Here is a 12,704-nt window from a genome sequence, read left to right on the forward strand (position 1 = left end):
ATGTGTATCCGAATTGCTATGTTGAGTGAAAAAAGCGGGAAACCAAACAAGATGAGCTTGAGCGGAGACGACAGCGACATGGAGCGGGAGACGAAGCGACGTCGCTTGCGTCGTGGCGACGATGATTCTGAAAATGGAAACGCGTCGAATGCATCCGACCTCGACGAGGATGTTGGCGTGACGCCGGATGAGCGCGTGTACTTCTCGGCCGACGACGAAGAAGACGACGATGGTGAAGATCTACTTGAGAATGCGCAAGACGATTACAAGCGCATGGATACGTTGGATCAATATGATGTGGGGCAGTTGGATGACCGACGATACGATGCCATCGACGAAGAAACGAGGCGTCGTGTTGAAGAAGAGCTGGACCGCCGCGACGCACGCGAAGGGCGTCTGGCCGCGGTTCTGCAGGAGGACCAGGAGATGGAGCGCGATGATGCACATCGTCGTCGTTTCGTTCGGCGTCAGGACGAAGGTGCGACGGACGATATGGTCCAGGTACTTTTGCTTCCTGCGATTGCATCGTTGATTCTGAGGTGGGTGTTTAGGACGAAGAGTTGATCAATTTGGAGCACTTTGACGTGCCATTACGTGAATTCATTGCTGCTGAGCGTCCCCGCAATGAAATTAAGCGACGCTTCGTACGCTGATTGTTGTGGTGTGCCTTCCTCACATCATGGTGGTAGAAACAATTCCTCAACACGTACACCCACGAGAATAAGGTCGTGTACCACGAGAAGATTGTAAAGATGGCTCAGCGCAACGAGCAGGTAGCTAATTGTATGTCTTTACTGGAGTTCTCATGCTTGGCTAGAGTTTGGAGATTGAGATCGGAGACATCATTCAGTGCATGTCGATCTTCGCCGCGTGGATTGTCGAGGCCCCCAAAGATATGTTGAGTCTCCTGGATGAAGTCGCGCGAGACGTAAGTATCCCACGTCTTCTTTCCTTTCGACTCGTTGAATGTTTTGTTTATTTGCACAAATCTTGGGTAATATTCTCATCCGTAACGTCTCAAGTTCCGTTCGCACCAAAGATATTCCACTACGCCTCGCTTCTTGCTGTATCAGTGGCATTTTCGCGATGATTTGATTTCGAATATTCCGTCACAATAACACGTGCATTTCGTTATACATTGTTTTTGACATCGATAGTATAGGTCGTCCTGAGTCTCTTTCCGTACTACGACACGATCCACAAGGAGATTTTTGTGCGGATATTGGACCTTCCTGGGACGGAAAAAATACGAGATTTGCGCACGGCCCATCTCAATTTTTTGATTAAAGTATCGGGGGTTGTCACGCGTCGCACTTCGGTGTTTCCTCAACTTCAGCTTGTCAAGTTCAACTGTGTCGCTTGTGGTGCCGTCTTAGGGTAAATCATTCGATTCTTTTCGTTTTCCACCAGTTTCATATCCTCATACACGTTTCAATTGAAGGCCATTTACTCAACACAAAAACGCTGAGTTGTCGCTGAACGCATGCCCAGAGTGTCAATCCAAAGGACCGTTCAGTCTGAACACGAGCCAGACCATTTACCGAAATTACCAAAAACTCACGCTGCAAGAAAGCCCGTCAAGTGTCCCACCAGGCCGTGTTCCTCGGTCGAAAGAAGTCATTTTGCTCGCTGATCTTATCGACAAAGTATGGATATATCCGACAAAACGGGGTTTCATTTTGACGACCTGTCGAACTTGTTAGGCTCGACCTGGTGAAGAGGTTGCCATCACAGGCGTATACATCAACACCCCCGACCCTACTCTAAACATGAAAGACGGGTTTCCCGTGTTTAAAACGGTGATTGAAGCCAATCACATTGAGCGAACGGCTGAAGGGTACAATTTTCAATGGATTTTGCATCGTTTTGATCTTGAATGGTTGCTGCCATAGACACACCACCGTCTTGACTGCAGAAGACAAGAAGGCGATTTTGAAGTGGAGCAAGCAGCCGAATATCGGGCAGCTTTTGATCCAGTCAATTGCACCGTCCATTTACGGCCACACGGCTGTGAAAACAGCGCTCTGTTTGTCATTGTTTGGAGGCAAGCCCAAACACATAAAAAATTCTCGCGTAAATCTCGCTACTCACGATGCAACTGCTAAGAACTTCGGTGTTTGTAGGTGCGAGGGGATTTAAACGTGTTGATGGTGGGAGATCCGGGGACAGCCAAGTCGCAGTTTTTGAAATTCATGCAAGCAACTGCTCCCCGAGCAGTGTATACCACTGGGAAAGGTGCTTCTGCAGTGGGTTTGACGGCCGGTGTCACACGAGATCCAATGACAAAAGAATGGGTTCTCCAAGGTGCTTGAGCGCACCTTCGTACGGTTCAGTGACGGTGTGTTGGTCATCGCTAGGCGGAGCCCTCGTTTTGGCTGACAAAGGAGTGTGTTTGATTGACGAATTCGACAAGATGAACGAACAAGATCGCACGTCTATCCACGAAGCCATGGAACAGCAGACCATTTCGGTGTCAAAAGCTGGCATTGTCACGTCCCTGCAGGTACGCACAACTTCTCTATGCATATTTCGTGGGTGTTGATAATGTGTTTAGGCGCGATGTGCAGTTATTGCTGCGGCAAACCCTATCGGGGGTCGGTATAATGCCACCAGGACGTTTGCTGAAAACGTCGAGTTGACGGATCCTATTCTCCAGCGGTTTGATGTGCTCTGTGTCTTGCAAGTATGACCTGACGTTTTGACATCGATGAAATTGAGTTCTCTTGGGATTCAGGACAAAGTGGACCCAGTTCAGGACGAACAGTTGGCGGATTTTGTCATTTCGTCCCATATCAATAGCAGCTTGGACACTCCCAAGGTACATAAATATTCTTACTGGTTCCAACACACATACAACGATTATGCCACTATTGAGCGCCCTAGGTCTCCACGGCATCTACATCGACGCACTTGCCGCAGGATCTACTAAAAAAATACATCGTTTACGCCCGGACGTTTGTGAACCCTACCGTGAGCTCGACATTGGACACTCGAAAGATCGAGACGTTCTACGCTCAATTGCGGAAGGCTTCGCAGCACACTGGCGCCGTACCCATCGCTGTACGTAATATCGAATGGTTTTCGATATATCCGGACAAACGTAAATGATCGTCAGGTGCGCCACATTGAATCTTTATTTCGAATGGCTGAAGCATATGCACGCATGCACCTACGAGACGCCGTCTGCAATGACGATTTGGACATGGCGATCCAAGTGATGACCACAGCGTTGTGCGAAGCCCAAAAGTTTACGTTCAAACGACAGTGGAAGAAGCTGTTTGCGCAGTATCTGAGCTTCCGCCAAGACAACACGATCGTACTCATGCACATTGTGCAAGAGTTGTTCCAAGCGGCATACACGTATCATCAGGTAAGGTCCATCGTTCTTCTCTCAGCATTGAAAACGCAACAACATTCCCTCAATACGCGGCTTACCTCGTTGTATTGTGAGTGTAGCTGCGCCAGGAAAAGAAACGATCCATCGCGCCATTATCCGAATTGCAAGTCGCTTGCGCGGATGTTCTGTCGAAAGCCAAGTCCCTCGGGATTATGGACTTGAGCCCTTTGTACGAATCTGCCGCGTTTGAGCAAAATGGCCTGCGATACGACCCCGACCACCAAATGATCCTCAAGACATTTTAACTTTCACGACAGGCTGCTGTGTGTGTATATATACGAGGCAACTTTCACCCTGCACCAATCCATATGTCAAAGCCGACGGCGCTTGTGGTGCAAATGGTTGATCTTCTCGGGCAGCAACCGACTCATTTCTTGCGAAATCGCGATTTCGTCGACAAAGAAATTCGGCAGCCCCAACGACGGAATCCATTGCAGCAAGCATTCGTGCATTTCCAAACTACAAATACAAAGGTCACACAACTCGTGCGCGTATTCAGCATGACCAACCATTTCGTCCAAAACAAGACGGTCTTGGCGTCGTCGAGGAACTGCACCTTGCCATACACGCGGGTCAAAAAGAATACGCCGTTGAAAAATGGCTTCATGTCGTCGACGCTGTGTGTGTCCAAGTGCGTGGGGACGTAGAGTCGCGCCGGGAGCGTTTCCAGCGAGTCGCTCTTGCCTTGTTGGTAGTAGTACAGCTGCAAAAACTTTTCAAAGAACCGAATCGAGTCGACGGCGTATTGCTACGACCCCACCAGGTAATAACACTCCCCCAAAACTATGTCGAGCGTACATTTGTTTCCATGTAGGGCTTGGTCCAGTGCACAACGACCTTGAGATCATGCAGGACGCTGTAGATTTCACCGACTTCAAAGTAGATTTCTTGGACGAGATACCCGTACGCGTTCAAGTTGAAGTCGCCGTGCAGGATCGGGTCGTACACGTCAATGCGTTTCTGGTGCATGGCCATCTGCCGCTTCCGGTCCGGTTCAAATGGAATGAGCTTGGCGTAGCATCGACTCTGGCATTGCAGCAGTCGAATGTGGTCCGTCACAAACCCGTCGAGCCCAAAAAAATTCTACCCACGATCGCGCGACCAACCTCTTGACACCATCAGCTTCCACGTACCTTGGCCGTCGTCAGCGCCGCCATCGCCTTCTTGAACACGTCTCGCGCCGCGTCGAACGAATCAATCGCGGACGGCGCGATGAACGTCGCGTCGCGCAAAGTTGGAAACAGGATGTCCGTGTCCGGCAACAGATCGATCTTGTGCTGGGCCAAATGCAGCGTTTGAATGTACAATTTCGCCAAAGACGCGGCGATCTGCGCTTGTTCGTCGGGTGGTGCGCCGACACACGTGCACGCGTGGAGGCATTGCGATGCCTACATTCATTCGACCGATCACGCTCCCTCCCACTCTCTCTGTCGTGACGTGCCTTGGGCAATTGATTCTGCTGGAGAAAATACTCGCTCAAACGTAAACAATTCTGAACCCAGTCCCGCGGCACGTTGTTGTTTGGGTCGTCCAGTTGGTGGCGCAGCGTCATGTGGCAGTACGTGGCGGACTTGTCGGGAGCGTTTAAATGGCCGTACAGTTGCGCCAAGTAAAACAGCGTGTGGATGTATGTCGGCCGCATGCCAGGCTCGCTACGATCGGCATGAGCACGAGATGGAATTGGTAATCACGCTGCACCTGCTAAAGAGAAACATTGATTCGGCTGTCTTGAAGTAGCAGAACGCACGCCCGTACGACGTTCGATTGAACCAGAGAATGCCGAGTTGATTGAGGATGTCTAGGTACGCAAGATGAGGAGGCCGTGTATTCAACGTCGTACCATGCAATACCCATGATGTCGGCACGGTGGGCATCAAAACTCTCGGGGGTGTCGAACTCGGGCACGTCGGTGATCAACGTGTCCAACGTGACCTGTTCATCCTGCAAGCCATTGCACCACGAAATGAGGTTCTCGCATCCAGGAACGAGCTGGAGTCCTCGCTCGAGGCACGGTTGGGCGGTGTGAGGTTCGTCGACGGCGAGGTATACTTGCCCGAGCGTTGAATGCAGCGGGATCGACGCCGGGTCGTTGTTCAATGCTTCGAGTAGAAGATCACGAGCTTTGTACAGATGCATATACGGCGTCTCCTCTGGTGCTTCCATCTCCATCAGCCGCCTCGCCTCGTCCAACGCTCCCATCGCCGTCGCCGCCGTCCCCCGAATGATTCTACCAAAACTTGGTGGCGATGCTGCGATTTGATTGGATAATTCTCAATTTTCGTCCATTTTCGAAGGAATTTTTAACAATTTGCTTGGAATTCAAATTACTCGAGCATGGTCGGGATTTTTCAACTGCGACAAATCGGCGACGCAGGCGCACCGCCATGACTTTACTCGTCCTCAAACTCGTCTTCCAAGTACATGGCGGAAGTCTCCGGCCTCGACGCGTTGAACTGGTGCTGCAACGCCACGGCCGCGTCCGGGGTTGGAACCTACAAATCGTCAAGCGTACTCAAACGAGTCTTGGACGTGAATACCACGGGCACGTGCACTGTGGGGTCTGGCTCACTCGATCGGCCGCTGTTCAGCACAAACCCGTCGTCAAACTCGTTGGCGTAGGTAGGATCGGGTGGAGTGATCGGGCTCTCGTCAGTCGATGGGGAAGCGTGGACGATGGAGCCAACTCGCACTGGGAAAACGATTGCTTCAACGCCGTGCAAAGGCGGAACGGTGGTTGGTTCCACGGGTCTATCTTGCGCGCGACCGGCACCGCCAATGTTTTCTGCCATGGGTTCGTCGGATCTGTGGCTGCGACTGTTGACACATTGCCCGTCGTCCAAGGCAGCGGCCTCATGGTGGATCGGTTCCAAGCTGGCTTGCATGGGCGCGGCACGTTGTGCCTGTAAAGGCGAAAGTTCCTCCGGATCTGACTTTGATGCAATCGAGATATCCAAGCAGCGCAGGTCGTTCCGTGCCGCGTGGACGTCCACAATGGATGCCATGTCGAACGTGATGTCCGTGGACTTTGAAAGCACGGTGGTTGGTACGCCGGTAGCCGATGGATCTGGCGCCGCGCGTTCGGGGATTGCCGTCAGCGCGCCGTCGACCACCTTTGCTTTGGTGGATGTTGGATCGATGGCGCAAATAGACCCGGTCGGTGCTTCGATCGCAGGCGTCGTCGCAATGTCGTCGGCGCCGATGCCATTTATTTCACGGCCGAACTCCGTGTCGGGCTTGCTTGTGACCGCTTCCGCTCGCAACAGTGGAGAGGGTGCGCCGTCGAGGATCCAAACATTCGCATCGTCGACTTCATGGACAGCACCCACAAGTCGCACGTGCGCAGAGGTAGCAGTGCTCGGCTCCAAATCGTTTGGCGCGGGAAATTCAATGGAGGGCGGCGTGACCTCTGATGTGGACGCTGCATCTTTTGAGTCGTGCCGGATGTCCGTGGGCATATTGTCCACTTCTCCGATAGCCGGCGCTGCAAGACCATTCGATGGCTTGTCCCTGGCGCCACGAGGAAAGGAAGCACTCGTTTGTTCATCAAGGGAAGGCTGGAATGCCCCACTGAAAACGTGTGGCTCGCCGTGGACAGCCGGCTTGGGGTCGTTCAGTGGCAGAATTCCGACAACTTCGGTCAAAGGCGCCATTGGAGCTGCATGAGTTGACGGAACCTCTTCGTTCGAGCTGGCCCTCGTCCTGACATTTCCCATATCTTGAGACGTGGTATGCGCTTCCATGGCAGGCTCAAAGGAGGAAGCCGCCGCCCTTGCGTCCCTAGCAACCTGCCGTTGAACGAATCGAGGCGACGCTGGCTCCTCTTGCACGGTCGTGGCGCTTCGACCGCTCGACGGACCCAACATGTCGTCGACGACAGCTTCCATCGCCTCGACGTACTCGTTGGCACCGCCATTCGCTTGAACACGTCGCAAGTTCACTTTTTTCCGAGCCAGCGTCTGCCGCGTCATGCATTGGATGTGCAGTGCCGCGTTGTGTTGCTGAATCGACATTATTCGTTGGCTTTGAGTTTCTCGGCGTGCCTGGACGACTTTCGTCGCCGTATACCGCCGTGCCATGCACTGAATTCGCACCGCAGCCGCCTCGGGCTACAAAATTCGGCATGCCATCGACTCGTTTTGACAACGACGGCGGATTATTGCTTGCACCTGTGTGTGTCGTTGGTGGGGACGACGGCGTCTCTGTCGACGTTCGCGAACAGTCTTTTGGGCGCGGCGCTTTCGCGCCATGCACTGAATTCGCACGGCTGCATCGTCCTGGAATACAATGAGTGACCGCCATGGCGCGAGTTACCAGGGGTATGATCGACGTACTGGCTTCAATGCCTGGGGCCATGGCTCTTCGTGGAGTTGCTGCATGTCGTCCTGCCGGTGCTGGACTACGTGGGATGCTTTTCGCGGACGTGCCATGCATGAAATATGATCCGCGGCGCCGTCCTAATGTCAAAGATAATTCAAACACCAGTGCAGTCGGCGGGCAGCAATGCGCGCATGCTTATGGACACAAAGTCGGAATTTTCTACAACATCCCGCCAGGAAGCAGACGGCAGCACCCGAGAGACGCCCGAGACATGCAAAATCAATCAAAATCTTCAACACATTTTCAAATGCCAGGGTCCGGAAACCATGGACAACGGCTACGACGAGGCATTGAAACCGGGACGATCTCCTCCAACAAACACTTCCCCTCCATTCCAAGCGCCATCGCACCATCGTTTTTCATGCCGCGCAAGAAAGGAGCCAAAAACGTGCGTTCAAACCACCCACAGCGAGCATTTTGTTGGAAAATTGATTCAAGACGCTGGCAAGGAAAAAAAAAAGATCTAGAGCATCCCACCTGACTTATCGTCACGGCTTGGTTGGATGGCTCCGACTGTAGGCGGCGGACGTTGTCGCGGGCGAATCGTTGTCGAGCCGCGCACTGAATGCGCACCGCCGCCGCGTTTTGCTGTGTTGCCAATCGAGTGTGGTGCACCTTGCGTCGAGCCAAGCGCTGCCTCACGGCGCATTGAATGTGCAGCGCCGCGTCGTCGTGCTGTTGCTTTGGATGCGCCACGTGCTTTAAATTCGAAGCGCTGGCTGTGCTGTGGAGTAACTTTTCCAAATCATGCACTTGGACGTTCGAGAGCCGCCGGCGCGACGCAGACTTGATGCCGTGCTAGACAATTGTACATATCACACGGCATGGCCACGCGATAGGGGTATACCACGGCATGCGCTTCGATCTCTTTCCACTCGGGCTCGACGTCGACGCCGTAGTTTGCTTGCATGTCGACCAGCGATCGATGGTGCTGGAGCGAATGCGTCCGGGTCTTTGGACTCTGGCATTCCAAAGCTAAATTCACAACAGACCTCGCACCAGCAACACGTACGGGAAGTGGTGGACTGGGTTTTTGTGTCATGCTTGGTTGAGTTTCCAGTTTATGCAGTTGTGCCCCAGTCATGAAGAGCGTCGGCGCCTTTTGTCGGTATGGTGGAGCTTTTCGACTCGCCCGCATCCTGCGCACGCGCTCCCTCGATTGTTTTTGTCTTGTGGCACATTGAATCGTGACCGCTGCGCCGTGAACGTCCTCGGGCGTCGGACGAAGTGGCGACGCGTCCTTGAAACTCCATCAGCATGATTCAAACTGGCGGCCGGCAAATGGTCTACCCGAGGAGTCGACAGAGCGTCCCACAATTCAGCCTCGTCATCGGCACACCGAGTGCCATCCATTTCATGCGGAGCCATGACGTGGTCCAACTGGTTCAGAATGAGTTGGCACAGCTCAATCCATGCAGAAGCTACTGGCACGTCAGTTGTCGTGCGGGTGGCGAGGGACGGACCTTGAACATATTGGGTCGCCGTGTCGCCAAAGAGCTGATGGATTTCGCCGGCCGTCATCGTGGCTTGCGTCTCGATGGCGCTCTGCGGCTCGAATAGTTTCAAGCGGAGGGTGGTCGGTGCGGCCAGGAAAAACGTGACGAAGTACTTGAGGCCGCGGTACGTCCACGTGCCGCTGTACAGAATGCGCTCGTCGATTCCGTCGGTCGATGCTACAAGAAATGGAAGCCATCGGTGGACACGGGGAAAGAAATACCGTGAACGACAAGGACTTCGGGCTCGATACGAGCAGGAGCAGCAGATGAGGACGGCGCCAATGTGTCTTCATCCAAGGACGCCGCGAGATCGGATCGATCGCGCTCGTCGGCCATGGCCGGGTCATGCAGCGTGCAACGTGTCGAGTCGGGATGTACCTAGTGCGACAAGTCGAATCGACGGTCGCGCATTGCAAGTACCATGCCGAGGACCCATGCACATAGCACAGCGGCGGGTTTCGAGATGGGCGCGAGGTACTGCGGGCGAAACTTGTCGTTGGCGAGGAACGGCGTCAGCGCCTGCGTACAAACGTCCGTTGGACGTGTTGTTGGAGAGCCGGCGCACCCGCAATTTAAAGTCGGCGACCGGCGGTCCCGTCGACATGGCGTGCAGCGTGCGCAGGAACTCGCGCCCGTTTGACAGGATCGTGCGAGACGTGTTCCAGCTCACATCTTTCGGCACCAAATCCCCCGGCGTCAGCAAGATAAGTACCGTGGCCTACACGTGGCCGTGAGCTAGATCGCCAAACGGGATGCAAACCGCGATGAGGGCGACGACTTGTGGCGGCGTCTCGATCGCACTCAGCGCTTCCAACTCGACATGCGACACACTCATGCTTTGCACTGTCAGAATGGTAGGCTGCTGCTGCCCGTGCGCGTTGCGCTTGACCGGGAGCCGCTTGGCAGGCTTTGTCTACAAAACGACATCAAAGTCGCCGCCCATGTCACAAAAAACAAACTGCTGGCTTTGGTGGGGTTTTCACTTGATGAGGCTTCGGCACGGCGCTTACGCGCGGCTTGACGTTGGCGTACTTGGCATTTGTGGTCACGGCGATGGGTAGTCGCGAGCCTGTCGTGATAGGATTCGCGTCACCGCCGTGGGAAACAAAAAGAGCATCCCGTCGAGGGACACGTTGCGGTCGTGGAGGCCATATGTACGAACCCGCGCGTTTCGATGACTCGCAGTTGGCTGGCCCATGCACATGATGAATCAATTCGTGGAGAGTCTCCGGTGGCGCGGCGCTCAACGCGGGCAAGTGCCCCTTGCGCTTCATTAGAGGCGATGAATCCATGACGTGGACTCCGGTCGAGGACTCCATCGGCATGCTGAGAAGCTTGAGCTGCATTTCCGCCCGCTGTTGCCATTCTAGGACGTGTTGGTGCGTCGACGGCGCTGTCGTCTGCTACATGTTGATCCGCTGCGATCAGCTGAGTACAGCAGCCGCTCGCACGCACCGCCGCAGTCGTTTGATTCGACGGTCCAGGGGCTTTCACGGCAGGGACGTCTTCGAGATGGATACAGCACCAAATCAAAAACGCATCGGCGTCAGCGACCGCAATGGCCGGCGCTGGTTGTTTCGGTGTGGCATGATTCGCGGAATCGGTGGCCGGAATGGCCTTTGACGAAAGTGAAAATGCGCTGTCGGGGATGGTGGGTACCGGAAGCGTGGTGGATGGCAACGCCACCGGGGGCGGGTGCACCATGCACCGGAACGACTCGAGATCGCGGTCGGCAATCGACGTTGGCATCATGAATGGATTGCGGACCATCGAGCGAGGGGCGACGCCCAGCGCTTCCGCCATCACGTCGACATGGCCGAGAAAATTCAAATCGTCCAGCATCCGATGGACGTAGCTCCGGCCATTCCAAATGTACGGACGAGGCACGGCCAGCGTCTGGGGGCACGGTGAAACATCGTTGGCACACGAAAGGAAGAGCGTCGTTGGAGATATGTACCTGGTACCACCGCACGATGGCCTCGATCACTGCCAACGACGCCTCGCGCGTGAGCAAAAGAAGTGTCAAGACAGAGCTGCCCTCGGGTCCGTGGTGGAGGGACGAGTGGTCGCCGATGCGCAGCTTCTGCGTGGTGCCTTTCAGCCGCGTGACCAGTCCTTCCCGAATCAAGATGGCCTTTATGATTCGAATCTCGTCTTGGGGGTCCCTACGCATGCCATCACGGACTGCGTCCCATGACCTGGCCATCGTACGAAACCGGCTGCGGCTGGTGGCAGTTGAACGTGTGCTGCAGGTGATGCAGCGTCGAGTCGTGGTGGTTGCGCCACACGTCTGCATCGGCGACTTGACTCGCACTCGCGCGCAGGAGCTACGGGTGCAGCAGCCATCACCGCCCGTTTCCGTGGCTGGCGTGCGCACCTGCTTTTGTTGCTGGAGTTCCTTTTGCTTGAGCTGCGTGTACGACAGCGTTGTCTTGAAGTCGGAAGCGAGGCTGACGAGCCCGTACTCGGCTGGAAACGAAGTATTCCATCCGCACTCTCGTTTTTGGGTCTTGTTGAGCTTGAAGCTAGGTTTTGGCGCCTTGGTCTTGAGCACGTTGGGTCGCAACGCGTCGGGTTGATTCAGCGACTCCCACCCCATCTCCTCACGCGTCAGGGCTACTCGTCGTACCCGTGAAAAACGAGAATGGCGCACGCGATGCAAGGTACCGTGGAACGGCTGCGTCACTGGCGGCCGCGGCGGCTGCTTCTGCACAATACTTTCGTAGCTCGACGCTCTCGGCATGGCATGATTTCCGCGACGCAATGGCGGCGGCGGCGATGGCTGTGGAGATTGCTGCTGCTTGTGGATCGGTCTATAAGGATAGTTGAGCGCCGCCCCCGACGCAGCCATCGCCGTATGAAGAAAGCGCCTCGATGCGCGTAACCGATCCAAAATGAAACGGGGGGGGCACGAGCGGTTTCACCTGTCGTCCCAAAGCTGATGGAAATGCGTTTGCAGCGCCGCACGCGGACTTTGCGCTGAAGGAGCGCAGCAGCGATTGCAATGTGACGACGACGGTGGGGTGTGCGTAAAACATTCGGGGGCGTCACTCAGATTGTGCCGTCACGAAATGGAACGAAGTGATGGCGATCTGGGAAACGAGATCGATGATCCGACGACGCGTCCATCTTGTCGGTGGAACGTGGGCGGAGTCGGTCGTGCTCGGTTGCATGGACGTCGACCCAACTATCTCCCCCTTAAAGAGCACATCTACGTCGTTCCTCTTCCACTGTCCCATGCCATCCTTGCTGCATAGTGCTTTGACATAGTCATAAACCACCACAAAAGACTCCAGAGGCAGTATGTCTGCAACACATGCGCGTACCATATTCGCACCCTCGCATGCACGTGGCAGAATAATGGTACATGTTCCAGCTTGATACGCATCCGAGCCATGAGTGTGTGCCGAGAGACATTGACGAAGACGAGGCGC

General features: G+C 54.7%; 3 protein-coding genes across 5 annotated transcripts; 1 reads left to right on the forward strand and 2 right to left on the reverse strand.

Annotated features, from left to right (window-relative positions):
* Nucleotides 1–35: 35 nt before the first annotated feature.
* Nucleotides 36–3,718, forward strand: H310_14035 (hypothetical protein). Its single transcript, XM_008881757.1, has 15 exons — nucleotides 36–501; nucleotides 552–644; nucleotides 690–773; nucleotides 818–928; nucleotides 1,163–1,377; nucleotides 1,442–1,646; nucleotides 1,704–1,837; nucleotides 1,893–2,073; nucleotides 2,124–2,304; nucleotides 2,358–2,503; nucleotides 2,555–2,683; nucleotides 2,735–2,818; nucleotides 2,884–3,060; nucleotides 3,116–3,370; nucleotides 3,457–3,718. The coding sequence occupies exons 1-15, from the start codon at nucleotides 52–54 to the stop codon at nucleotides 3,640–3,642; spliced, it is 2,631 nt and encodes an 876-aa protein (XP_008879979.1). The 5' UTR covers nucleotides 36–51; the 3' UTR covers nucleotides 3,643–3,718.
* H310_14036 lies at nucleotides 3,626–5,643 on the reverse strand. Of its 2 annotated transcripts, none has more exons than XM_008881758.1 (7): nucleotides 5,248–5,643; nucleotides 5,096–5,195; nucleotides 4,839–5,049; nucleotides 4,531–4,785; nucleotides 4,196–4,480; nucleotides 3,907–4,145; nucleotides 3,626–3,856 (listed from the first exon to the last, which is right to left on the reverse strand). In XM_008881758.1, exons 1-7 carry the CDS (start codon nucleotides 5,594–5,596, stop codon nucleotides 3,709–3,711), a joined length of 1,587 nt encoding a protein of 528 aa, XP_008879980.1. In that variant the 5' UTR covers nucleotides 5,597–5,643; the 3' UTR covers nucleotides 3,626–3,708. The 2 variants fall into 2 exon arrangements, with proteins under 2 accessions (XP_008879980.1, XP_008879981.1); XM_008881759.1 differs by having other exon boundaries at nucleotides 5,238–5,643.
* Nucleotides 5,644–5,787: 144 nt separating this feature from the next.
* Nucleotides 5,788–12,155, reverse strand: H310_14037 (the record flags this gene model as incomplete). Of its 2 annotated transcripts, XM_008881761.1 has the most annotated exons (19): nucleotides 11,938–12,155; nucleotides 11,648–11,886; nucleotides 11,482–11,597; nucleotides 11,228–11,435; nucleotides 10,930–11,166; nucleotides 10,726–10,887; nucleotides 10,230–10,673; nucleotides 10,031–10,183; nucleotides 9,836–9,988; nucleotides 9,691–9,789; nucleotides 9,492–9,648; nucleotides 9,065–9,447; nucleotides 8,787–9,014; nucleotides 8,622–8,735; nucleotides 8,252–8,572; nucleotides 7,729–7,851; nucleotides 7,564–7,671; nucleotides 5,935–7,503; nucleotides 5,788–5,889 (listed from the first exon to the last, which is right to left on the reverse strand). In XM_008881761.1, the coding sequence occupies exons 1-19, from the start codon at nucleotides 12,119–12,121 to the stop codon at nucleotides 5,788–5,790; spliced, it is 5,100 nt and encodes a 1,699-aa protein (XP_008879983.1). In that variant the 5' UTR covers nucleotides 12,122–12,155. The 2 variants fall into 2 exon arrangements, with proteins under 2 accessions (XP_008879983.1, XP_008879982.1); XM_008881760.1 differs by having other exon boundaries at nucleotides 10,726–11,166.
* Between the last annotated feature and the right edge of the window lie 549 nt (nucleotides 12,156–12,704).

The sequence above is a fragment of the Aphanomyces invadans genome, assembly GCF_000520115.1.
Source record: "Aphanomyces invadans strain NJM9701 unplaced genomic scaffold supercont1.60, whole genome shotgun sequence".
Lineage (NCBI taxonomy): Eukaryota > Oomycota > Saprolegniomycetes > Saprolegniales > Verrucalvaceae > Aphanomyces > Aphanomyces invadans.

Excerpts from the sequence above, each read along its gene's own strand:
- H310_14035 (XM_008881757.1), top strand. The coding sequence starts at position 52 with ATGAGCTTGAGCGGAGACGACAGCGACATGGAGCGGGAGACGAAGCGA. Across the intron at positions 1,647-1,703 it reads TCGCTGATCTTATCGACAAA|GCTCGACCTGGTGAAGAGGT; the intron begins GTATGGATATAT and ends CGAACTTGTTAG. Across the intron at positions 2,074-2,123 it reads AACACATAAAAAATTCTCGC|GTGCGAGGGGATTTAAACGT; the intron begins GTAAATCTCGCT and ends CGGTGTTTGTAG.
- H310_14036 (XM_008881758.1), bottom strand. The coding sequence starts at position 5,596 with ATGGGAGCGTTGGACGAGGCGAGGCGGCTGATGGAGATGGAAGCACCA. Across the intron at positions 5,050-5,095 it reads TCAATGTTTCTCTTTAGCAG|CGAGCCTGGCATGCGGCCGA; the intron begins GTGCAGCGTGAT and ends TGCCGATCGTAG. Across the intron at positions 4,786-4,838 it reads AGCAGAATCAATTGCCCAAG|GCATCGCAATGCCTCCACGC; the intron begins GCACGTCACGAC and ends GAATGAATGTAG.